Source organism: Nansenia antarctica (assembly GCF_963989245.1).
Source record: "Nansenia antarctica genome assembly, chromosome: 4".
NCBI lineage: Eukaryota > Metazoa > Chordata > Actinopteri > Argentiniformes > Microstomatidae > Nansenia > Nansenia antarctica.
Genome location: NC_137689.1, coordinates 57,131,890 through 57,157,952, shown reverse-complemented (window position 1 = coordinate 57,157,952; position 26,063 = coordinate 57,131,890). Strand labels below are relative to the sequence as shown.

The following is a 26,063-nucleotide window of genomic DNA, read 5'->3' as shown; positions in this document are numbered from 1 at the left end:
AATAATTTGAAGAAAAAATACATGTTGCTAAAAAAAAAAAAATCACTGGGCACAAAACGAGTTACCTTCCTTTTTGTGACTTTATGAAAATGTAAACAGACAAATGTTAAGTAGCATGGGAAAAGCAGAGCAGGTATTGTTTGAATGGAAATCCCCTTCAGTTGTAGTCTAGCCTTGTTATCTTTGGCTGCCAGCCCCTGGGCTAGTCTGGTGTAACACTTCACCCTCTTTCACAGAGAGGGATCCAGGCTGTCCTAATGTTACCAGGACGGGAGAGGGAATGAATACATGGCACTGCCTTTAGTGAACAGAGGGAGGCAGAGTGAGGGTAACCCCCAGAGGGAGTCTGGATAATACCACCTCGTCACAACGGTGGTCACAGCAGGGTCGAGCTGGGGTTTCCTCTCCATTAATAGGTCATGTCATGTCACATTCTTTTCTTTATCGTGTAAATGATTACTAATGCCAGAAGTAAGACAATGCTGCTGCTACCCTTTATCTGTTTACTCAACCCACTCGCAGTACTCTCTGTGGGTAACTCTGTCATTTAAAGTGCTACTGTAACTTCTCCAAGAGCGCTCTGTGGGTTAAAGCTGCTTACACACAACCAGATACACTGTAGGAATTCCTACGGTCGGATAGCCTTATACAACACACAATAGGGTTGGGCGGTTTTACGGTTAAACCGTGTGTCTGTGTGGTTGAAGACGTTATAAAAGTGATGACAGAACTTTTTGTAAACAATGTAATTTGTCAAGTAAATAACCTGTCAAAAAAGACTATTTAGAAGCAATCTTAATCGTGTGTCACATGACAGCTTCTCCTCAGAACGGAGAATAAGAAAAAGATATGGCGAGCGCAATCTTGGTCCTTGAAAAAAAGCAACTGCTGCAATTTGGAAGCATTCTGTGTTCCGACCGAATGACAAGGGAGAGCTAGCAAATCTTGACGAGGCTGTGTGTAAGATTTGTATGAAGAAGGTGAAAGAGGAGTGAGAAGAATCAGAGATGACTGTCTATTGTCACAAGCCTGTAATTGATGGATCCCCTTCTCTGGTGGAAATCAAATGGAGCCGAGCCGGCCACTTTCCACTGTTTAAAATAGCAATGTTTTTTGTCAATACCGTCATAAATTGCTATATATGATAAACACCTTAAGAGTGTTTGTCCAGCCCCACTGTCGGTGGTTGAAGATGCTATTGAAAGGCATGACAGACCTTTTTGTAAAAAGAAATACCATTTACCGGTAGAAGCAATCATAATCACGTGTCACATGACCGCTTCTCCGCAGAAGGATACACGATCACTGTAAGTGGCAAATGTAATGCTGTATTTATTCATGGGGTATTACTACTTTTATTTTGACAGCTCTATATTTTGCCATTTTGCTGATAGACTTACGACAAGTCGAGTCAGAGTCACATTGATTTAATACACACAAAAAAAGAAAGTAAAGAAAAAGAAAGAAAAAGAGAAAGAAAATCTATGTAATGTATGGTACATAAGCGTACATCAGCATAGAACATCAGGCATGAATGGAATGTGCATTGGGCACAATCAAATATTTAACATGTTTGGGTATTGTTCTGGAGGTCGTCGATCATCAAAAAGCCTGCCAAAAGTGTTCGGAGAACCTTTCACATAAATTTGGTCCCAGAGGTGTCTCGAACAGGAAGTTCATATGGTGTTCTGACCAAGGAATTTGGGTTGAATATCGGGTAGTGTGTACGCAGCTTTAATTAGAGCTTTCAATGGGCCATAATCAGGATGGGAGATACTGCAGGGCTGCCGAGCACACTGAACACACAAAACCTCGCTGATGAGTTAACTCTTCAAATATTTCCCCAGAAAAACAGTTATTTAGATCATGTTTTTGGTCTGGGATCTGGGATCTACCCACCTTATCAGCAAAGTGAATTATAATGAAGGACGTGTTGGACATGCGTGGTTTCTGGAAATGAGGGCTGCTGGAGAGGCGATCGCACAACTTCAGGTTCCAGTTCTGGTCTGTTCCTTTAGGCACCTGTGGGCACAGGTGGAGGGGAAGACGAGAGACAGGTTAGATAACACCTTGGAGGAAATTAAACTTTTATTCAGGTTACCTGCACTCAGAATAGCACGTTTATTCTTTTGAGGTTGTTCCAAATGATTGTCAATAATTTCAAAGGACTCTGGGATGAGACAGGTTGAGTGAAATAAATAAGTAATCTGTTTTGTTTCAAAGGCCTTAACTCAGATCAAAATCTAGAGACAGTGGGGAAATAGAAGCGGGCCAACACTCCAGTGTGTGAATCCAGGATGAAACCCATTATCTGTGAGGAGAGGTTAAAAACGCTGGGCTCAGCAATGTGGTAAACTTGCCAGCCCCAGGAGCTAAAACTTGCAAGGGGCTATGGTGGAAGAAAAAGATAACTAGGGAATTGAGATGCTAGTGGGCTATAGCACTAGGAGGCTAAAGCCTATTTCCGGGTCAGGCACCCACCTTGCATTCCTCATCCAGTAGGTCCAAGATGCCCAGCTTGGCCTCGATGAGGTCGATACAGGGCTGGTTGTCATAGAAGTCGATAAGCGTCCATGGGATCTGCTCCTTCATGTACTCCTCCTGCTCCAGCTTGAACACATGCTGAGGAATCAGGGAAGAGAGACGCAGGGTGAGATACAGGGTGACCTACTGCCTACGGTTAGCAGTTGTAGCATGGTCTCTCTCTCTCTCTCTCTCTCTCTCTCTCTCTCTCTCTCTCTCTCTCTCTCTCTCTCTCTCTCTCTCTCTCTCTCTCTCTCTCTCTCTCTTTAATCAGCTACAGCTGAAACTTGGGAGATCCCTGGAGGTCTGCATACTAACAATATTTGATCTCAAACTCACCTGGTTGAACTGCTGCTGAAGTTTCTCATTGGCATAGTTAATGCAGAACTGTTCAAAGCTGTTCCAGACAAAGGTCTCAAATCTGTTTGGAAAAAAAAGAAAAAAGACATTCAGATGTACAGCAGTGGTTAAACAAGGGTTATATGGGAAAACTGCAATACAATCATCACTCATCTGCTGCGTGACTATGGTTGTAATTCAAACTAAGGACTGTAGCTAAGAGTAAGAGAGACGTTGACTGACCCACTGACGTTGCCACGCCACCACATTAGCTGATGGCTGAAAATACAATGCTGAATACAGGCATCACTGACAAGTGCTATTGAACTTTACATGCTAAGCATGTCAAATAGTGAACAGGCTGCCTTCTCTGCAGGACCTACTGGGGAAGAGATTTCTAGCTCAGCATCTATTCTCTCACAGCTCCAGTGCTTATCAATACATTTTACCCACAACAGGGAGCCAATTAGGCTCTTGGTCAAACGGAGGAAAAACGCAGCCCCCTGAATCAATATGGTCTCATCCTCTACTGTAATGAGAAGAGGCGCCTACTGTAAATCCCAAGGGACACACATACTGTACACGCACATGCACGCACACATTCCATACCAAGCCTGTGACAGAACAGAGAGATAAAATGATAAATGATATTGAAGGGCTTAGATGTTCTGCTGTGTGCCAGTCACAGTTTGACACTGCAAGCACTTACTACTGCACTTACTCACTGACAAGATGAAACTTTCCCTAGAAGGTTATTGCTACGTGTATTCCTGCTTCTACAAACCAAACCGTAGTATTCTTTTAGTGTCTGGAGCACAGGTGTGCGGTCTTACCCATAGATGTCCAGAACTCCAATGAAGGAGTGTTGTTTGGTGGAGGTTTGCAGGACCTTGTTGACGTGCTCCACGATCCAGTCAAACATGTGGGCGTAGATGTGTTTGGCGAGCGCGTCGCGGGCGTTAGCCGCCTGTTTGCGGGACATGTTCTTCACGTACGTCTCAGACGTGGTGACCAGCTTCCTGTGACACAGCCAGTGTCCCATCTGCTCCAGCTCCACCCCCAGCAACCGGCAGAAATGCTTCAGGTGAGGATCATCCCTCTACAAACACAAATGGACATTTAGCAAACAAATCAAGGTGGAGAGTTTAGGGCTGTGATGTGGAATCTCATTCAGGATAAATCTGAATCAGGACTGGTTACTACAGTAAGTGACGTACTGAGATACGGCAGGAGTCGCCGTCTCTCTCTGAGCAGATCTCCACATTTCCAAGATGAAGGATGGAAGCAATGATTCTGTAGATGCTGGTCTGATTGCTTTCCTTAATGCCTGCAAACCACAATATGTTCGATGAAAAGTCTCTCGTTTACTATGCAGAAAATGTACAAAAGCATCAAGTTTCTGATTCTTTTTCAACAACAGAACTCCTTCTATTGACACTCCTTACTGTATGTCCAGGTTACATAAAATCTACTAGCATCGTCAAGGGATTCAGATCATTACCTAGTAGCGTGAAGGCCTCTCTCGTCTTCTCAAAGTCCTCAGCATCATTCACCCCCTCAATGAAGATGTTCTCTCCTAAAGAGGTGAAGGTGAAGTCCTCTGCACTGGCTTCATAGTGAGAGGGTAGAGATAAAAGCACATTAGGGCTTGATTGGTAATTCCACATTCTAACACTGTACATTATCTTTCATTCTATTGTGCATATATAAAAAAATAAAATTTTCATAGCTAGGGGAACGAAAATGAGTTATGAGAGAACTGATAAATTGTTGGCATAAAAAGGTCACACAGGAATGGTTATCGTGAAAAACTCTCAGCAAGCATGAAAGTATACAGTATTCTCTATATTAATAAAACATATTTGGGAGGAAGGATTAGGGGAAGGATGAAGATAAAGAATTACACTCAATTTACTGAAGGATGAATTTTGAATGATTATTATTCTACTACTTGGCAGAAAGGTCTTCTTCAGAAAAGAGTCTTATTTGTTAAAAACACTTACTCAAGGCTAGGTCTTTGAACTCCGGTAAGCTAGCGGAGGCACAGAGCTGGTAGAAGATGTGGTAATTCCTCTCATCCTCAGCCTAAAAAGCAAAAATGCACTACAGGAATCAACACTTTATCAATAAGATATTCTGATGAATTGAAAGGCTTCACTAATGTTTGGACCAGGAATTCTCCTGGGCTGCAATTCAATATAACGGTTACAAAAATAAATAATAAACTAATCTGGTTTCCCAGGTAAGACGCTGATTAAAAGTAAGAACAACAACACCAGAATGAACCTTACCTGAAAGACAACCCTTGACTTCTCCAGCAGATATGTGCGCATGTTGGCACCTATGATATGATAACGCCTGTCAAAACCAATCGAGATGTACTTCCCAAAACGGCTGCTATTGTCATTGCGTGTGGTCTTTGCATTTCCAATAGCCTGGTCAGGAAAGCAGGGAGAGAAGCAGAAAAGCGTGCGAGTTTAATAACTTTTTCTAGAAAAGCAAGCAACTTGATCATAGCAACACACAGGGTGTAATGTTTCTACTTTCATCATGGCTGATTGTCTACCATGCCGGTAATTAATGTGCCACAAAACGTCATTGGATTAATTGAATTGATCCCAATGTAGACCTACCTCCTCAGTCTGGTTATTCCTGAGGCGTACAGATCGGCCCTGTTAATTCCCTCAACACTGAGACCAAGCTGTTAACTGACTTGGAGAGATGTTCTACTGTCCTCGGTACACATTAAAATCCTGAAGGAGAGTAGAACTTTCAAGCTTGCAGCTCTCCTGATCTTATCAGTAGAGACAGGAAATGGGACATCGCTGCTTTCTGCTGATTTAGAGGTGTATCTATGGTACTGTCATGTGAGAGAGTGGGGGAGTTCATTTGACCAACGCCAATTTACCAGTGGTGACTGTGCTTTACCAAAAGGCGACCGCAAAGGTTTTGCTTTATAATGAACATCACCCACACACCCTCAGTGTCCCCCTGGACTGCACGTATATAGCACCTCATTCCAAAGTGTTTTACAATGGCCTCTCATTCACCCATTCACACACTAATGGCGGGAAGCTACCATGTAAGGCGCCGGCCCGCTCATTAGGAGCAATTTGGGTTCAGTGTCTTGCCTAAGGACACCTCGACACGTGGACAGCCGGGGATCGAACCATCGACCTTGTAATCATTAGACTACCACCTCCTGAGCCACAGCCGCCCCACCTCCCCTCACCTCCATGATGGGGCTGGAGGCCAGCACTTTCTCCTCCACGTTTGTGTTGTTGGCTGACCCTCCCACGGTGGCGAAGAAGCGCATGGCGTATTTAGCAGAGACCGTCTTCCCTGCCCCTGACTCCCCGCTCACTATGATGGACTGGTTCCTCTCATCTCTACAGAAAGAGTGAAGAGAAAAGAAGAAAAAAGAGAGAGTGACCATGTTAACATTTCCGGCTATTTGCAGTTACAACCACAGGCCGTTTTAGGTATACTACTGTTCTTCATTTCCCTCCAAAGACTGTCTTGCCCTGTCACTGCTCTGAGGCACTCTCCCACGACTCTCTAATGTACCCACCATACTCACATCCACACCCACCTACACCCACATCCACATCCACATCCACACCCACCCACATCCACACCCACGACTAGAGGAGAGGGACTGTGTGACAGCAGGGATCCTGTTTGACAGACGAGTTAGAGGAGTTGGTCTTTTTTGCAGTTCTGTACCTCCGAGTATAAATGACTCTATAAGGCAATAGATCTAGGCTATATTCATACAATGTATCACACTAATGCTTAACATGACTAATGTACATCATTAGGATGAACTTCGCCCGGTGAAGTATTAAATATTATAATTTCATATATCATTGAACTATAAAAAACTAAACTTGAAGACAAAGGTACTGTATTACGTGGGTTGTAATTACAGCTTCATGTAGACAAAATGGTGTTGTCCATCAGTGGAAAGCAGCATTAAAGAGGAGATCGTCAGCAGCGCAGACCAAAGTCCTACAATTATCCACCCACACCTTCCATTGCTGAACTAACTATTTTAGGTCCTCAGTTCCATACCAACAAATGACGTCAGATCAAGCTGAATGTGGAGTCTATTAAGTGGTTGCCATGCCTCTCTGTATAAACAATAAGCCATTAGGTCAGTTGCATTTACGGTATTCACATACATATGTTCATCTCATCTAGCTGTCACCAGAGTATCATACCTGGCCATTTGTTTATATGCCTCTTCAGCCACAGCAAATATGTGTGGGTCCATGTCCCCCATGTTCTGACCACTGTAGGCATTGATGACCTCTTCTCCATAGATTTGAAGCTGCTCGTAAGGGTTGATGGCCACCAACACAATCCCTGAGGAGAGAGGACAGTTGGTTAGTCAGCTATCACCTAACAATTCAGTGACTAAAAATCACTTGACTTTCTGAAACACCTCTTTGTATCCATCTCGTGGGTGTCATGCTTGTGCATGTTTTTGGGTTCCTCTGAAAATCACCCTGAATATGTGACAGTAGCTTGTGAAACTGGGAACAAGTCGCCAACCAATGAAAATGTTCGGAATTCATTGCATTGCAATATTTTGGCTTAACTAACGAATGTGTTTGCTTCAATACTAAGAGCTGGAAGCAACGCTGACATTTCTTTAAATTGTTCAGAATAAAAGTCCAAACACTTGGTCGGTTGGCGACTTTTTCCCGGTTTCACCAGCTGCTGTCAAATATACCTACTAAATAGATACCAACTGTAAATAGACAACCATAGTTAATCCTATCATTTACAACACTAATTATACTGTAGGTATACTGTTGCTTCCAGCTCCTAGTATTGAAGCAAACACGATCATTCTCGATCACACAGGAGCCAGATGAGCTGAGGAATGTGAGAGGTTTACCCAAGCATGCATTGGCAGGTTACCATGGGGACAGATCTCCCTCATAAAAACATGGTGATATCAAGGGGCAGTGTAGACTACACAGACCTAGATTGTCTTAGCTCACCACTTATCTGCTTTGTTTAGAGTGCATTCCTGGCATGGCAACAGTTTACTCATCGGTGCTTAAGTCAATGAAATCTTTGCTGATACGGGAATTGGGAGGACACGTTTTGAGTTGGAACAAGAAGTACAAATCGTTAACTCCACAAAAGGTGTATTTATGGGCCTATTTGCATGCAGGAATTTGCAGTGCATTTCACTGGCTTTCAACTCTTGTTTGAGTGTAGGGTTGAGGGTGGCCCTCCTTCAGTGTCTCTGTTTTTACTGACACTGTTATTCTTGGATTTGCATTTGAAGGTCAGGTCAAGAGCATTTGAAATAAGCTAGATAGAGACCAATCTGAGCTGTTTGGGTGGCACTCTATGCACTGTGAGCTTGAGATGACAAGTGGAGATTAAGAGTGACAGAGTTGTTTATTTTCACCACAGTGATATTGTTGAAATCCACCTGTTTACTCCTGGTAAAGGTGAGACATAGGGCCCTATTATGCACTTCTTAACTTGCCGTCTTAAGTCTTAATTAAGACGCACCGCCAGGTTAAGACCTACCGCCACCCTTATTATGCGCTTCATACGCGCTACCGCTATTATGCAGGTGTCGCTAGGCGCCCACACATCAGACGTAAGACTCCCGTGCATATATTACTCATTGTGGGAGTGTTCATATGTTAATGAAGTGCGCTAGGCACCCCTGCTATTATGCGATCTGACTTTGCGCCTAGCGCTAAGAAGTGGTTTGAAAAGTTCTTAGGCGCTAGACTTCATGCACGTTTTGAAACACGAGCGCGCCTCCGCGGTTTGCGCATGCGCGCCGACTGACTTCTTAAGAAGTCTATGAACTGCATAATAGCATAGCGCTTATGACTTAACGCAGCCGGTTCTTAAAGGGAATGGCACCTGGCACGCTGATTGGGTTGATTGAGAAGACGCCCAAAACACACCCATGACTAATTTCTGGGCTTAGCGCCGGGTCTTAGGCGCCCACTACCGCACGCATAATAGCAAAGTGGCCTTGACCACGCCTCCACGTCTTAAGTTTAGATCTACCGCCTCGTCTTATTGCTTAAGACTTATGAAGTGCATAATAGGGCCCTAAGAGTCAAAGGTCTTGAATCACAATATAAGTGTATTACACTTGCAAACGGAGACACACACCAAAACAGTGCTCAGTGAAATGTCTGAGGACGCAGCTCAGCTCCTTCCTTAAGAACACAATCAAGAACAAAATAGGGATGTTGTCAGTTAGAACACGTCTCAACAACAGGTGCCATAAGTGCTGTTTCCCAGTTTACAACACACACTAAATGTCCACAACCTTCAAATCCCATCTTTCCCAGTAGCAATACAGCAATAATACTTTCCTAATAATTATTTCCATAACGGCAGACCTATTACATTGGCAATACAGTAGTTTTCTGTCTAAAAAATGTCTATCAATAATAACAATAACAATAATAATAATAATAATAATAATAATAATAATAATAATAATAATAATAATAATAATAGCTGATAAATAGCGCCTTTCAAGAGACCTAAGAACCCAAGGAATAATATTTCTATCACAGCGTGGAGAGACTCACCACAGTATGTGTAGATGTGGTTGGGTTCCAGGAAGCGCACTTTGAGATTGTGAAGGACTGCCGGCTCATGCAGGTAGCTGAGGGCAGTGAGGTCATTCTCTCCCACCAGAATATCAGGGTTCCGTAGGAAGGGAAGAGGGTTGTGTTTGGGTCCAATGTGGTATTCCAATGTCTAGTGGATAAGTTAGACAAAAGGGAGAAATAAACATTAGATAAAGTGTGCACCTATGCAAAGCTTACTATGAGCCTGTTATCTAAAAACAGTGAAAATCCAAGATGAAACATTATTTTAATTTCTCCTGAAGGTCTTACTCTCTTTGTCACAGTCATGATATCACAGTAAGTACATAAAAGCCCAACGATGCAATCCACACAGCTCTTGAATTATTGAGGAAAGAAGGCTACTGTGAAATCATCCCATTTTATGTCACATCTGTTGTGGATCTGTCGTGGAAATGTGGATCAGAGGGTGTCAAGGATGCTTTTAGGAGGGTATATATCATTGTTGACAAGACCACCCTGTGGGCTGCATTAAACAAGTTGTGAAAAGCAGGTAAGGGATTATTTTGTCCTATGAGGTGAAATGTTAATCTAATCTGCTGAGTTATGCATACGACTTGGCAGTTGGCACAATGCAATGTTTATTTAACAACTGTATTTTGCAGCTCTCTCCCCACCAAACATGTTTAATCATTCATGAATCAAAGGTTTATCCTGGGTAGGACAATTAGGTAGCTGCCTAAACACAGCATGAGGATCTGAGCAATAACACAATATCGTACAGGACAAGAGTATGCACTGTATGTGAGTAGATGAAAGGTAAGGGTTGGAGGATAAAGAGCAAATTAAGATCCTGAAAGCAAGACATTTCCAGAAGGATATCCTGAGCCAGAGGATAGTAGATGATTACCGATTCATCCTCCAGTTTAAGGTGCAGGATGGGCTCTCCCTCCTTGTAGTCCTTGATGATCTCCGCAGCCTTCCACACATCCTCAGGGTCTGGGATCCACACCCGAGTGTACTGGAACCAACAACACAAAACATTAGGCCCTGGTCAACACATTTTTATTCATTAAATAACTCATCCATTACGAGAGTGGGTATTTAATTGTTTGTTTGCTTGCACACTTCTGTAGATTAAAATGTGGAGCAAAAAAAAAGAATGAGTGAACTGCTTAATGCTCAGGAGATTCAAATGCTGTGCCAGCACAAAGATGTCGCAGTGCAAACTCACATTAATGTTTCAACAAAAGCTGGATATAAGAAATGCAGTGGCAATAATAGGTTGATGTGGCAGTGTTGCAGTAATTATGTCCATGACACATTCTTCCTTGAAATATCCTAGACAGGCCTACTACATTGAGGCACAACATGCTGACAGGTAGATCAAAAATAGGCTAACGGGACACGAAATTCCAAACAGACAGCAAACTTATTCAATCTCCTAAAAAGATGATGATGCTTTTGATGAAAAGTGAAAATTAAAAGTGAGTAACTCCGTGGAATGATTAGATATGTTCTCATCAGAGAAGCTGTCTGCTTTAGTAGATAGACGTTTCCCCCCCCCCCCCCCCCCACCATCACAAGAGTAGGACTGATCCCTGATCAGTAGCTCCCCTGATTAATCACATGCACCATTACCCCCCAGCTGCTAATTGCATTCTGAGGTTACCACTATTAGTATCAGAAATGAGAAAATCACATGAAATGCAGCATTATGGGCCTATCATTTTCATTCAATATGCATGTTTTTGTGAAGACATCTAAGGTCGAGAAAATGAATCACAGTTTTCAAAAATATTGGACGTTTAGAAAAGCTGGTGTTTTATTTGCTGATTTGGGGATTTGTACTCTCCCTTCAGTGTCACTCTCCACTCCCATAGCCTAGTGGCATTCAGTAACAGTTAAGCCAGTGTCAGATCCAAACAAAATGTGCCTTGGGGCCAACAGAAAAGTGAAGGTCTGTCTGACAAATGATACATGCAGTCTTGACCCCTCATTCCTCCACAGATGAGGCTGGTGCATAACTATGCACTGAAACAGGACAGAGGGTGGTAAAGAAAGCAGATGGCTAAACAAAACGATGCACTCATTGTTAAGAAGCATCAGTTGATCAAAAAACATGACCACTATATTTCCCTCTAATGAGAGTTACAGAGCATAGAACTACGGAGCATAGAAACACATTCATATAGGCTATCCTCAGGTAGCTGTATGCTATGAGGTTTCACGGTAGGTGACCAGAAGAAAATATGTACAGTATATACAAATATACCAGAGAGTAAGGTGATGCATGTCAATATTTTCGAGCAAGAGAGCAAATACAAAGCCTGAGCTAAGGAAAGAGTGTAAATCCCGAAGCAGCAGATTTGGGTTAATCAGCTAAAATATCCCTCTAGTCCCCAGTTTACATCAAGGAAAGAGAAGGATAGGAGGAGTGAAGAGAAGTGTGGAATATAGCCTAACTGATGGCTTAACTAAATCTAAAATATGAATAAATGCTAATTGTTCTGACTCACCATCTTGCCTCCATTACGCCAGGCTTTCATGTTAAAGGTGAGACTAAACAGCGTGCTGTGTGTGGTTCACATTTCAACAGACTCAAATAAATGCAGTTTGTCGGGAGGAAAAACTGTGCATACAGTGTTATCAGTCCTTCAGGACGTGTATATAAAGTCGGGCTCAGAAGTCAAGTGGATTTTCCGGGGCTGACATCTCCGTGGCTCAAGGGGGAAAAAACTAAACTGAATGCCAGGTTTTCCTCCTGACAAATCTACATTCAGGCCTATTATTAGTGTGTTGACATGTGAACCACACACAGCAGGCTATTAGTATGACCTTTACAATTGAAAAGATAACTTCCAAACAACTTGTCAACTGTGCTCTCTGTGTTAATAGAGAGCACAGTTACCTCAGATTGGTGTCATCTTGCATCTGTACTTTCCACACTGGGATAGCTCAGCCTCAAACACTGTATCAGTGCAGTGAGAAGCCCTAATCATAGTCCCCACAAGACTGAGGCATCATCAGAGAGAGGGGCCATTCATATTTGAATAGGAGTAAGCAGAAGCATCATACCTTTAAACTAAGACCAGGGCCTAATGCATTCCCCTGTATGAATGCATTAGATGAGACAACCTAGTGACTCAATCCTGTTAGCCATGCTATGACTAGGGGACTGAACTTTGAGCTCTGTTTTCCCCCCAGGCAACAGAGAGTCACTGCGCCTTCCACGGCAAGCGAGCTGACAGCAGCGCTTTTTAATCCGGTTTAATAAGGAGACGGCAGATACGGGGAGGAGATGTACTGTAGAGATATAAAATAACCTTGCATAGTGCTGCAATCAACTGTGCTATCACTAATATTGCCTGCGTGTCAGCGTCACGTGCTCTGTGCACACGTGCTAACTTGAGTTCCTCTCAGAGACCTCTGTACTACTTTGAGCAACTTCAATTCTGTTTTGAAACTAGGCTATGGTGGGCTGTCTACGTCAACCCTCTGGCCATTCATATAAACTAGTGTTGACACTACCCGTGTTGAGCGAAAATTTCCATTTACGCACTTGAGAGATCTTTGACATCACAAAGGTAATTTCGGCATGATTGCAAGCCTGCTTGTTTGTCACAATAGATCTCCTCCCCCACTCCAAATTATTTTTTTTGTGTAGTTGTTGCTGCTACTGCCATTTTTTATATTTTAATACATTTCACTACAGCCTCAGCTATTTATTTCACAATAAGTGTGTAACGTCCATCGGTTCACCAAAATAGCAGAAATAAAATAGCAATGAGTCACTGCCCCTCTAAATCAGACACTTGGACGACATCACAGCAAGGCGTGATTCATACTGTCATATGCAGTGCCAGCCACCAGCACCAGGACACATACAGTGGGGGAAATAAGTATTGAACACGTCAACATTTTGTCCAGTAAATGTATTTCCAATGAATGAATGGACTTTATTGTCATTGCTACAGTACAGGTACCAAACAACGAAATTTAGAATAGGCCCCAATGAGCCTATTCAAGTGAAATTCAAGTGAAATTTGCACCAGACTTTGGTATTAACTCGAACAATCCAGACAAAAAATCGAAACATTAAAGTCCATATGTAAATAAAGTTATGTGTAATAAAGTGGAATGAAACAGGAAAAAAGTGTTGAACACAATAAGAAAAAGCAGTACACCACAGAAAGGAAAGGCAAGGAACCAGCTGAAAACTATAACTAATTAGGAGGCAACTCTACCTACAATCTGTGCTAATTAATGTCAGCTGGGTTAGAATATATTGATGGGCTATAAAAAGTTTTTTTTGTTACCAAGGTAACAAAAATGGATAATACCATGGGTAATACCAAAGTCTGGTGCAATAGGCGCATTGGAAATACATTTACTGGACAAAATGTTGATGTGTTCCCCCACTGTATCAGAGAATGAACTGTTTTCTTTAGATCCTGGTCTCACAACAGCCTGACTGGCCATTGGCCGCACAGTAAGGGAATAGGGGTGTAACGGTATAACACATTCATAGCGAAAATGTCCTTTTACCCACTGCATGTGCAGAACTTTTTTGTGTGTTGAAGTAATCTCAGCCAGTACGCATGCACACACACACCACAGAGAGATTGTCAGTAGTTTAGTTTAGTTTAATTTAAACTAGAGCTTGAAGTTCCATCAGCATCCCTTAAGTCTCCTGTTTGGGAATATTATGGTTCACTACAATGACGGTATGCCACAATGACAATGGACAAAGACAGGTGGATCGGACCATTGTTCAACTGCGATCGGGTATGTGGCTGGCTGGCTGTCGAACTTGCTCACTCATTTGAGACGGCATCACCCCAATGTGAACATCAGGTACAAGAAAAAAACGGTGAAATGCAAACCCAGCTCCCCAAGCCATTTAAGCAGCCTCTCCCTAGCAATTCAGACCGGGCCAAAGCAATAACAAACGCCATAGGTGTTTGTATAGCAGCGGACCATACTCTGTTGTTGAGAACACAAGTTTTAAACACGTTGTAATTGAGCCTCGTTACGTAGTTCTCTCTCGTCCACATTTCAGCCAGCAAATCATATTTGCCCTTTATAAACAAGCACAAACTACAGTTGTCCACGACTTATCCAAGGCACACTACATCACAAATGTATATGTTTTGTGAATTTTTACCCTGCTGTACCGAAAACGTACCGAACGTGACTTAAAAACCGCAGTACGTACCGGACTGAAATGTTTGTGTACTGTTACACCCCTATAAGGTACAGTAAAAAACTGCATAGACCAAAATCTACTTATCGTGTTCATTTGTGAGCAAAGCGTCTTGAATAAATAAGGCCTACGTTGCTAAACATCTCCAGGGAATAGTAAGAACTAGGTCTAATAGAGAAGAGATGGTGACCATTGTAACCATCTAACTGTTCTTCCCTCTCTGTAGACTGAATGGTGGAACTAATATAGAACTTTTGGACCCAGAGATTATAGACGTTAAGACATCAGCTGTTATTCCTTGCTTTGCCTTTCTGGGTTTGGGTTGAGTGCTCAGCTCAGCCCATCAATGGGATGATGTGTCAGATCCAGACTGACAAAATGAGTCAGTCTGAGTCCGACTGATGATTCAGAGCCTCTCTACTCTCAGCCCATTGCTGGATGATGGGGTAGAGGACAAATCTGCTCTGAGCTCCAGGTAACAGTCCCAAGCGAGGGGACAACAAAGTATTTCAGGGACACACCTGAGTAAATTCCTCTTTAATCAAAAAATATGCTTTCAACACTGGCATACACTGCGAAACATATTTCATTTCATTTCAGTAGATTTCTTTCTAAATCATAACTGATTTCTTGATGCAGGTACAAACTGACATACTATTTGATCAATAGTTAAACTAGAGTGGAAGGAGAAATATGGGCAAAGAGAACTGTGTTCAAAGAGAAAAGTGCTCAAAGTAGCCTAAGTGGTGCGTTAAATGGCTAATAGTTACATCATACCAAGATCACAATAGAAGGTTTGGAGCCACACTACAGAGCACAGTAAATTGTCTTCTGCTAAGAGAAGGAAATTGCCAAGACAGGGCACTGCTGATGCCCCACGGCTGAAATGTCCAATAAGTCCAAAAGAGAAAAGAAAAAGAAAAAGCTTTCCCAGCAGAATCACTCCATTTCGTCTTTGCCACATCTAGGGCCCTATTATGCACTTCTTAACTTGCCGTCTTAAGTCTTAATTAAGACGCACCGCCAGGTTAAGACCTACCGCCACCCTTATTATGCGCTTCATACGCGCTACTGCTATTATGCAGGTGTCGATAGGCGCCCACACATAAGACGTAAAACTCCCGTGCATATATTGCTCATTGTGGGAGTGTTCATATGTTAATGAAGTGCACTAGGCGCCCCTGCTATTATGCGATCTGACTTTGCTCCTAGCGATAAGAAGTGGTTTGAAAAGTTCTTAAGTTTAGACTTCATGCACGTTTTGAAACACGAGCGCGCCTCCGCGGTTTGCGCATGCATGTGGGCACACATGAACACGCACGTGGCTCCACGGCAAGACGTCAATTACGGTCACAGTATAAATGCTTTATTTCAGAAGGGAGAGGCAGAGAAGCGCGCTGACCTCCTTCTTAGGACTTCCATAATAGCATAGCGCTAATGACTCAACGCAGCCGGTTCTTAAAGGGAATGGCACCTGGCACGCTGATTGGGTTGATTGAGAAGACGCCCAAAACACACCCATGACTAAGGCTAATTTCTTTGCTTAGTGCCGGGTTTTAGGCGCCCACTACCGCATGCATAATAGCAAAGTGGCCTTGACCACGCCTCCACGTCTTAAGTTTAGATCTACCGCCTCGTCTTATTGATGAAGTGCATAATAGGGCCCATAGAGTCTTGGGCACAAAGTTAGGCTAAATTGATGATTGATTTATCACCAAAAAAACTTCTGCTCTGCTTGTATGACTTCATGCACCACTACCAGCCCCTTGGCCTACAGTAATCTGTCATCAGGCAACGCATATGAAAATCATAAAGACATCAACCTTGCAGGAAGTCAACTTCACCTCCAGGGGCGGATTTAGGATCGTAGGAGATCCGGGGCTTAGCCCAGAGGGAGAATATAATGTGCGCGCAGAGCGCGCTGGAAAATTTTGCCTTCAACCTTCAACTTACCACCACCTTAAAGCGGACAAAAGGCACTGGAGAACACATATACATTCACACCCTTTAATGAAGCAAACTAATTGTGGTGGTTCTGGGCACAGAGGGAGGTCAGCACACGTAGCTCCCCCTGCCAGTCACCATCATTTATATTTGTATAGAATTACATAATTGATGGGCTGAGGCTAGTTATGTTACAGTATGTATATCAGGGCAGACCCTGTGCTCACCACTTATATTGTATTTAGAGTCTTGTCCTGTGTTATATGACGATATATTACATGTATTGTTGGCCTGTGTATAGTACTGTGAAATCAAATCCCCCCTGGGACATTAAACAAACTTAGTTAGTTAGCGTTACATCTTAGGATAGATTTGAGTCATGTTCTGTATACATACATACTACCTACCATAAGGGCATACTTAATGTGGTTACTCCATGTTTACTAGCTGTAACATTAACGTTACATCATTCTTTTTCACTTGTTACTCAGTCAACCAGAGTGCAGATATCAAAGACTATCAGCCTGTTATTCACTTTATTTGTATAAAGTGAATAACCACTTCATTCCATCTGTTTTTCAAATAAAGTCCATTCCATTCCATTCCATTCCATAAGTATTATCCTTTGTTTGATTTCTTACCATGTACCGTAACAGTACCTTGCTATGTTTCATTTTCATTATAACATAACGTTATGTTATGATAGCCAGCTAGCATTAGCAAACCGGAAAAGTAGTGTCAGTGAGTCAGTCACCTTTCTAATAAGATTCACAAACCTGAAACATCATCTATGTCATCACTGCTGGTGATGTCATTGTTGTCAGCTGCTGATACGGCTGCTGCAACAGTTCTTGGCGCTTGTTTTGTTGAAAACAACTTTCGGATATCCATCCTTACACTTTTGCAAGTCAGGCACTGATTGAGATCACTTCTTCTTCAGGGCAGGGTAGGCTACGCAGTATGCAGGCTAATGTCGCGCAGCTGCTGCCTCTCTGTTGGACTCCGGTACTGCATGTTACTCACGAGAGTTTTTTTTTTAGTTTTTTTTTAAGTAAAACATTCGGGGCTTTTCAGAAAACATCCGGGGCTTGAGCCCCAGTAGCCACCCCCTAGCGCCGCCCCTGTTCACCTCCCTTTGCAATGATTAGGGCCATTCATTCATATGGCTGTGACATAATCTGGTCCGACGGCAATCAGACCCAGCGCAGCAGTGTCACAGAGTTCATCTCAGTGCTGTAAATATGCGTCATATGGCTACTGTTACACAGGCAGCAGTCTTGCAGCCAGATGGACATTGCTGGCAGCAGTCCAAATCTGTGGTCACTTGGGAAGCACATAGTTCAGAGTGGGCACATATCTGAACAATTGGAAAGCACGTAGAAAACATCCACCAGAAAAAGTATTTGAAGGTGTTTAGAAAAACATCGAACATCATTCATGTTCATGTATAGACCCCGGTCAACTAATAACAACACTTAGATTTCATTTTTAGAAAATTGTTTTGTGGTATATTTTTACACACACACACAGACCTGTGTATAGAACCTGTAGATATCTGTCTTATTGCACACACATTCATAGACCTGTTCTGCCTTTGTCATTGTCTCCAAGATTCCTAACAAGGGGGGGGGTTTATGAATTAGCATTCCTTTGGCCTAGAGAGCACATGGTCAAAGATGGCCCACTTCATTGTCCGAGGACACATGGCCAAGATGGCCTCCCTTCTTGTGACCTGCCCCCTGCCCTTTGACCTGAGTAATACTGTCCCTCTTTTCACACCCTAACCTGTCCTGAGTAAGGTGATAGGGCTACAAATGTGTTTTGTCATAAGCCTTGTATTATCATATCATCGGAGGTATAAAATGTGTGAGCTAGAGACAGCTCTCTCTTTCTTTTTCTACTGACCATCGACCTGAGCTGACCCCTTCTCTATAACGTCACAGAGTAGGAATGCTGTAAGCTGTATGTAACTTTGCTTAAATTAACTCAGAAGCTTTGCTAGTGATCTATTTCAACCAAGTGCTAACGTAAATATCCTACAGTTTGTCTTCTATAAGTTTAAGAATCGTTGCCCAGTCTCCGGGTAATTTTGTTACCAAATACCTACAGTACATAATATGTGTAAGACATTTTCAAATGTCTCTGCCTCATGAGGAGCGAGGATAACAAACATAAGAAGCATAGGTAGACTACCAAATACTTGTAGGGCCGGTTTCACAGACAAGGCTTAAGCCTAGTCCTGGACGAGATCACACTTTTAACTAAAATCTCTATTGAAGATACATTTACACTTACATTTTGGCCTTTAGCAGACGCCTTTATCCAAAGTGACTTACAACAAATACATGAGACGCAAGTGATTCATCCATCCACTAGGGATGCACCGAAGGTTCGGCCACCGAATGTATTCAGACGAATAATAGCAAAAAAAGCACATTCGCTGTACTGCAAATAAGCTTAGCTTTTGTGTTTGCAAGCGAAATAGCTGTGCACATAAAGACAAAACAGGGAACCAGCGCTTGTTGTTTCATTATCCAGAATGACAAGTTGAGCCTATACTAGCGTTAGTCAGTACTACTTTTAATGTATTATTTGCAAAATGATCATTTTTGAAGTCTATCAGGGTTTTCAATCGCTGAAAAGTTCTATTGATCAGACAGTCAACAGTAGGTTTTGGACTGACATGTTACTACTGTAATTAACAAGGACTAACGAACTTTCTCTGTCATAACACCTCATTTGTGCCAGGAAAAACCCTGAGTAGACGTTTTTTGACATGATCAAACAGTGCAATGCTGTTCTTATTTATTTATTTTCAGTTATTGTGCTTTGTTGGTATAGCCTAATATCTGCTGGAATGTTCAATAAACGCTTTCACAAATTCACAAAAAAGGAACATTTATTTAATTTAGAAAATTCTGTATTCGGCCAAATGTTTCCTTAAATTCCGGCTTCGGACAAGAATTTTTAATTCGGTGCATCCCTACTACTAGTAGTAAAAAAGGGGGTAGAGGGTAAGTAGATGTCTCAGGAGGGACAGTTAAGGTATAGACAGAAGAGATGGATCTTCAGTCTACGGTGGAAGCTCGTTTCACCAGCGGGGGTGCCAGTATAGTGAAGAGACTTGACCGGATAGCACGACTGCCACATCTGCGTAGAGGCGGTCGAGCCAGTCGGCCAGCAGAGGTGGAGTGGAGTGAACGGGCTGGTGTTTGGGGGGTGCCCATTGCTTGGCCGGTAGGTGAGCACCAGGGTCTTGAATCCAATGCAAGCTGCTATCGGGAGCTAGTGAAGGGTGCGACGGAGGGGGTAACATGAGGGAATTTGGGGAGGTTGAACACTAGACGGGCAGCGATCCTCTCCACGTCACCTGGTGCAGTGGGGGTGGTATGAGGGGGACAGTCTTTTGCCTTATGCTGGTGCATTTCCATAGGAGCCTGATTTCTTGTGGGAAATAGCTGTTCGACACCCTTTGGGTTTTAGCCCCGAGGCTACGGTTCCGTTTCCCCAACGGCAGTAGTTCGATCAATTTCCGATTTGGATGGCTGGGGTCCTTGATAATACTGAGGGCCTTACTGACACACCGGTCGTTGTAAATGTCCTGGATGGAGGGTAGCACACAACCGCTGATCTTCTCAGCTGTCCCTTTGCAGTGCTTTGCGGTCTACGGCAGTGTAGTTCCCGTACCAGGCAGTGATACAGCCTGTCAGGATGCTCTCATTTGTTCCTCTGGAGAAGGACTCCAGAATCTTGGACCTTAAGCCGAATATTTTCAGCCACCTGAGATGGAAGAGGCGGCGTTATGCCTTTTTAAGCACTTGGTTGTTGGTGATGGGAACCCCCAGGAACTTGATGCTGTTTATCCTCTCTACAGCAGACCCGTTGATTGTGATGGGGTCTTGTGCCTGCCTCTTTTTCCTGAAGTCCACCACCAGCTATTTTGTCTTGTCGGCATTGAGAGCAAGGTTATTGGTCTGGTTGTACTGAGCCAGACGGTCAACCTCACTTTTGTAGGCCGTCTCGTCGCCGTCAGTAATCAGGCCAATCACTGTTGTGTCGTCTGCAAACTTGATTACCGTGTTGGAGCTGTGGGTGGCCACACAGTCGTGGGTGCACAGGGAGGAGAGGAGAGGGCTAAGAACACAGCCTTGGAAAAAGAGGCTTGACTCTTAAAGGCAGCTGGGACAGATCCTGTGGTTTGGGAGGAGTTGATTACGGTGGTAAAGAAAGTAAGGGGAGGGGATGAGATCGTGAGGGCAGGTGGTTGTCAGCGTGATCAGTTTTAGAATATCATCAGGGGAGAGGGGGGGAAAGAGATGATAAGCCAGAGAGTGAGTGTAGTGCAGAGGGCCTGGGAGGGGTGGTAGCAGTGTTGGCGTGAGGTGGAGAGAAGGAGCTGCTAATGTCATTTTTTTTCAAAGTAGGTGACAAAGTAATCTGCAGACAGGGAGGAGGTGACTTGAGGAGTGTGGAAAATGTGGAGAACAATTTCTTAGTTAGAGGGTTAGAGGCAGAAGATTGTATTTTGGAATGGTAGTAGGGCGCTTTAGCAGCTGATGCAGAGGAGGTGTAGTTGAGGAGGAGAAAGAGATAAGGGTTTACGTCTTTAGTGAGGACGGTTTTTCTCCATTTCCTGCCCGGAACTCTATTCTACAAGCTTGTAGGGTTTCAGAGAGCCAAGGAGCACGTAGAGAGGATCGTGCTGGCTTTGAAGTCAGTGGACAGAGAGTCGAAGGATGCTTTTTAGTCTAGGATTAGGCTAAAACCTTGTCTGTGAAACCGGACCCTAGTGTTTTTATTGATATCGATTTAGTTTAATAAGTCAATAAATCATTGAAACTAACACTAACAGAATAACCAAATAAAAATGTGTAACGGAATGACTGAAATTGAACTGCTACATTCACTTATTGTACAGTTTATTGTACAGAACCTAAAAGGGTTCTTTGGCTGTTCCTGTGGAAGAACCCTTTTAGGTTCCATGCAGAACCCTCTGTGAAAAGGACATGGAACTTCCAAGCTGGAAATCATACAGTCATAGTTACTAAAACCACTGCGTCCACATCCTCTTCAAGCACCGCATTAACATCGTTATCTCATCTCCAAAAAAATGAAGACTTAATTGTTGAATACAGTGGGGAAAGCCATGCCAGCAAATCACACAAATGTGTAGCGCAAGTGACTGGCATTGTGAATGATTAATATTGCACACTTCTACAAAAAGGACAGCAAGGGATTTGTCTTCATCATTAAAAAGTGCGCCGACACATATGGTGTGGCGTTCCTAAGACGGATTCTTTCCATTCTGAGTTGTGGTCAATATAACGTTTTCCTTTTGCAGAGGCCATCTGGAGCAGGTCTCTGTGTGTGTTTGTACCTGACCTTGGCCTACTTGTATTTAATTTTTTCTACATCTGTTTTTGGTGCCAAAAGGGTAGTCTATTTTCTTTTGGTATAATGAAGAAAAAGACATAGAAAACCACAAATGTATTTGATTTAAATCCAATTAAATAACGAGTCACCCATGCAGTAAGTAAACAGAGAAACCAATTACTAATGATTACTCATAGGCCATGCAGCATGGTACAGTACACTGGCATTGTGAAACCATATGAAATAGGGAAGTGTGATACGACCACTGATGGTACTAATGTATCCATGTGAAAGTGAAGTAGAGGAAGCCAACAGAAAAGGGAAATTAATTGTGGTGGAATTGAAACTGTTAAAAAGAGGAAAAGCAGAAATGTTGGTTCTTTATCCACAGAAAAATGTGATTGAAATTACATTCTTCTATAAACGGCCTGAGTCATGAAGATATTATAGTGGTCATAAAGATCAAAGGCATAACCAATTCAATTATCAGGGTGTAAGGGGCCAGGCCAGGCCAGGCAACAGTGCAGCAGAGAATGCTGCTCCTGTGTGCAGTTGCCCCAATGCAAATATTTTTCTGTGAATACAGAAGTTCATTTGATTTGTAAAACATAGCATCATCCTCTCCCCTCTTCATGAGCTAAAAAGTTGCAGAGGCAAAAGCCGTTACTATTACGATGACACCAGAAAACAGCAAGGACCTCCCATTCTGGGAGACCTACAGCAGGAAGAACAATGCATTTCAGACTGCAGGTTGCTCGGAAGGGATAATGAGGGTGTACCAATGACTTTACAGTATGCACTTCCTTATTGCCGGAGGATAGGTTCATTGTAATGCATGGAATGGAATGAAGAATGGTATGTGTTTGATACCATTCTGTTTCATGCTGTAATTACTATGAGCCCATCCTCCAGTTTTTGTTCCTGCCTCCTCTAGCCTCCCCTGGAGCAACGTGGTCTAAATGTGCTGAGATATGTCCACTGATAGCAGAAGTTACCTGTAAATGGGTCTGCAGTTAAATAAATCAGCTGCATTGATTGAGACTGACTTGATTTTGTTCTGTTCAACTCCCTCTTCCCTCCTTTTTCTCTCTCCCTCATTCTCTTTCTGGCTGGCATTGTCCCTTTCTCCAATCCTCCCTCCCTTTCCTTTTGTATACGATTTCCCACTAATCCAAAGCATTTAAAGGATATATTTTAAAAAGAACAAAAGAACAGTAATGTAGCTCAAAGCATGTGCTCCACTCTAGTGGTAGGCTAATAGCATGCATTAAACTGTCTATCAAATAACACTTTCAATCAGGTAACCCTAACCCTAACATTATAAATCAGATCAACCATAATAGATATGGACAGAATGATCACGTAATAATCCTTTCCGCAGGAGTGGCTTTCCTTTGGAGTATCACCTTTGTCAATTGTCATGTATACAAGGCCCTAATCTTGTAATATCATTTGCACAAAGGTCTGTGTCCTCCCATAGGCGCACATGCATGCTGTCGCTAAAAATGTCTCATTGTTGCTTACTCACTTTTCAAGCCATTTGATTTTAATAAGTAGCCTTCTCTTTTCAAATATAATATTGATATACATCATCTTAGTGAATCCTCCCATCCTCCCTATTCTGTGTGTTTATCTGGGGCACTGAAGTTCTCCAAGATGAAAGAACAGAGCTGGCCATCCCCTGCATGCAGAATGTCTCAGCGTGGGACGCAATCAAAGTATAATTAGGACACAGAGAGAGCATTGAACTCCCCCCCCCCCATCATCATCATAACGCATAAACTTACACAAAGTACTTTGAAGAGTTTCTTTCAGATTCAGAGTTGTCTTTTTTTTCACATGACACAGTGAAGGTACATGACACCCCTCTCGTTCCTACACTCAACATAGTTAATGTAATGAGAAAATTCATCAGCATGAGCAATTAAGGCAACCACAATAAACAACCTCCACTTTAGATGAACTTTCCTGGGGGCTGATACTCCTACACAAGAGTTGGGTTGGAAGGGGGGCTGTCCCCCTGACTATCTCCCTGTCTTGTTCAATTACCATCACCATACATGTCCCACGGTCCATGGAGCGTCCCATTTAGGGAGGAAATTAACTACAAAACCAAAGTAGTTCTTCTGCTTTTCGGCAGCCTGTTGGAGAGTTCCTCAGAAGTAATTGATTTCTGAGCTGTTTCCTAAACAGAGGCATTTACAGAGCTAGGCCAGGGGAGATCACTTAGAGAAACATGAATACATGATGCAAAGGCACTGTTTGCCAGGTGAATATTTTTCTGCATTTGATTTTCTCTCCTAATCTTTCACGTGTCTCTCGCACATGGTAAGTGGAGGTCACTGTTCAGGTCTTGATCAAATCATCTTCAATTACAGACCAACACTGATAGGCCAAACACAGTCGGGACGGCCAAGCTCCTCAGATAAACTGAATAGAGGACAGCTTCCACCAGATCCATTTCCAAAATGATTAAAACAGGATTAATTAGCATCTGCCCACTACTTGGGCTTGATTAATCACTTTCCAGATTTCAAACACTTCAACAGTGAGTGCCGTGTGCTACAAAATAAAGAAATACAAATTGAAAAGTTTTATAGTAATTCAAGTGCCATATCACATCAGCCCTTCAGGAAGTTTGAAGGGCACGAGGCAGTGCTAAATGAACGCGGAAATTAGATGGTTTGAGAACCGCAGTGGTCAGGTGACAGATGTGACTTCTGGCATTTGATCTGATGCTTTTGGATGCCACGCCCTGCCCCGCCAATCTCCTGAAACACATTAGCACACACACACACACACACAATACACCCACACATGTCCAAGACCCATTTGTCACCTCAGTGGGGCATCAATCCCCACAGCATATGCACAGGCATCATTTACCCTGAAATGTCCTCGCCAAGATCAATTACACCAATCCTTTCCTCCATCTCAGCATATACATCAACCTCTGAAATAGAGCCACTTAATCCGCTCTACTGTGGGAGGTGGCTCACTGTCATTCACCCAGATACCAGAATTGGAGTCAGAACTTCAGGGGTTCAGTAAGACACATTCATCAACTGTGAATTGAATGTCTGCAATCAAAAATGACCAAGCATAAAGGGACAGGCAGGGGAGTAACACTGGAATAGAATGAGTTTGTCTTTTAAACGTTGACTGTTCCAATAATTATCAAGACTCTCTAATTGTAATATAATAAGCCCCGTCAGCCTGTCTCTAAATGTCAACTTAAATTAAACTCAGCTGATTGTCTGTTCCTCTCTGCTCAACCTCTTCAAGCCCTCACTTTTCATTCTACAGCCCTTCACAAGCTGCATTTCCGTACGTAAAAGTCAAAAAGACATGTTTTAAAGAGGAACTGAGGCGAAAAAACAACTTTTCCTGTTGAAAACGTCTATTTAACATCAGTAGTGGGGATATCAATTCCAGACCAACAATTGGCTAAAACAGAACTTTAGGCATGAACCCAGTATTTTCATGTTCGAGTCAATCTGAGAACATACAGCAATTTGCAGCAAGTTGTTAACACCTCTCCTGACAGACATAAACCAGTGCAGAGTCCCGCTTTAATTTCACACACTGGGCAATAGTTATTTTCTGTTTAAAGGTAGACTCTGGTATATGTCATCAGGCCTGTGAAAACAGAGCAACTTTCATCAAAGATATTGTAGTGAAGAGCATCCACTCGTTTCATTGCCCTCCGACATCCTATCAACTCTACCAGTGTTTCCCCTTAATTACCTGCGGCGGCCCGCCTCATAATGAACCGAAAATATTTTTACACACGAGTGACGCGATTTTTACAGGTGAGCGACGCTATCTTTGTGGTTCGCTCTGCATCTACTGTAGGTCCATATGATTTAGTGCTATTGATAATCCCCACACCCCCCTCCCTTCTCTGAAATGTTTGGATTTGGATTTTTTACTTTGGATTTTTGCTCTGTCGTAACACAGTGTCTGTTGCATCGTTGGTTTTGAAAATTATATCTTGACCTTTAGAGTCTACCTTTAACCCAAAGATCTGGCAGCTTTGATTAAATGGGGACATATGGCTCAGGTAATATAACTGATAGGAATAGCAG

General features: G+C 42.8%; 1 protein-coding gene across 1 annotated transcript in view; it reads right to left on the bottom strand.

The window, feature by feature from the left end:
- Positions 1-26,063, bottom strand: part of myo5b (myosin VB) — a gene marked incomplete at both ends in the record, with an annotated part of 57,894 nt that overhangs the window by 26,923 nt on the left and 4,908 nt on the right. Inside the window, 12 exons of the mRNA XM_080529502.1 lie at positions 1,900-2,022; positions 2,482-2,622; positions 2,863-2,944; positions 3,696-3,961; positions 4,080-4,189; positions 4,364-4,467; positions 4,862-4,947; positions 5,154-5,297; positions 6,095-6,251; positions 7,086-7,230; positions 9,453-9,624; positions 10,363-10,473. Coding sequence (XP_080385628.1) covers positions 1,900-2,022; positions 2,482-2,622; positions 2,863-2,944; positions 3,696-3,961; positions 4,080-4,189; positions 4,364-4,467; positions 4,862-4,947; positions 5,154-5,297; positions 6,095-6,251; positions 7,086-7,230; positions 9,453-9,624; positions 10,363-10,473 — 1,641 coding nt within the window. The remainder of the gene's footprint in view (positions 1-1,899; positions 2,023-2,481; positions 2,623-2,862; positions 2,945-3,695; positions 3,962-4,079; positions 4,190-4,363; positions 4,468-4,861; positions 4,948-5,153; positions 5,298-6,094; positions 6,252-7,085; positions 7,231-9,452; positions 9,625-10,362; positions 10,474-26,063) is intronic.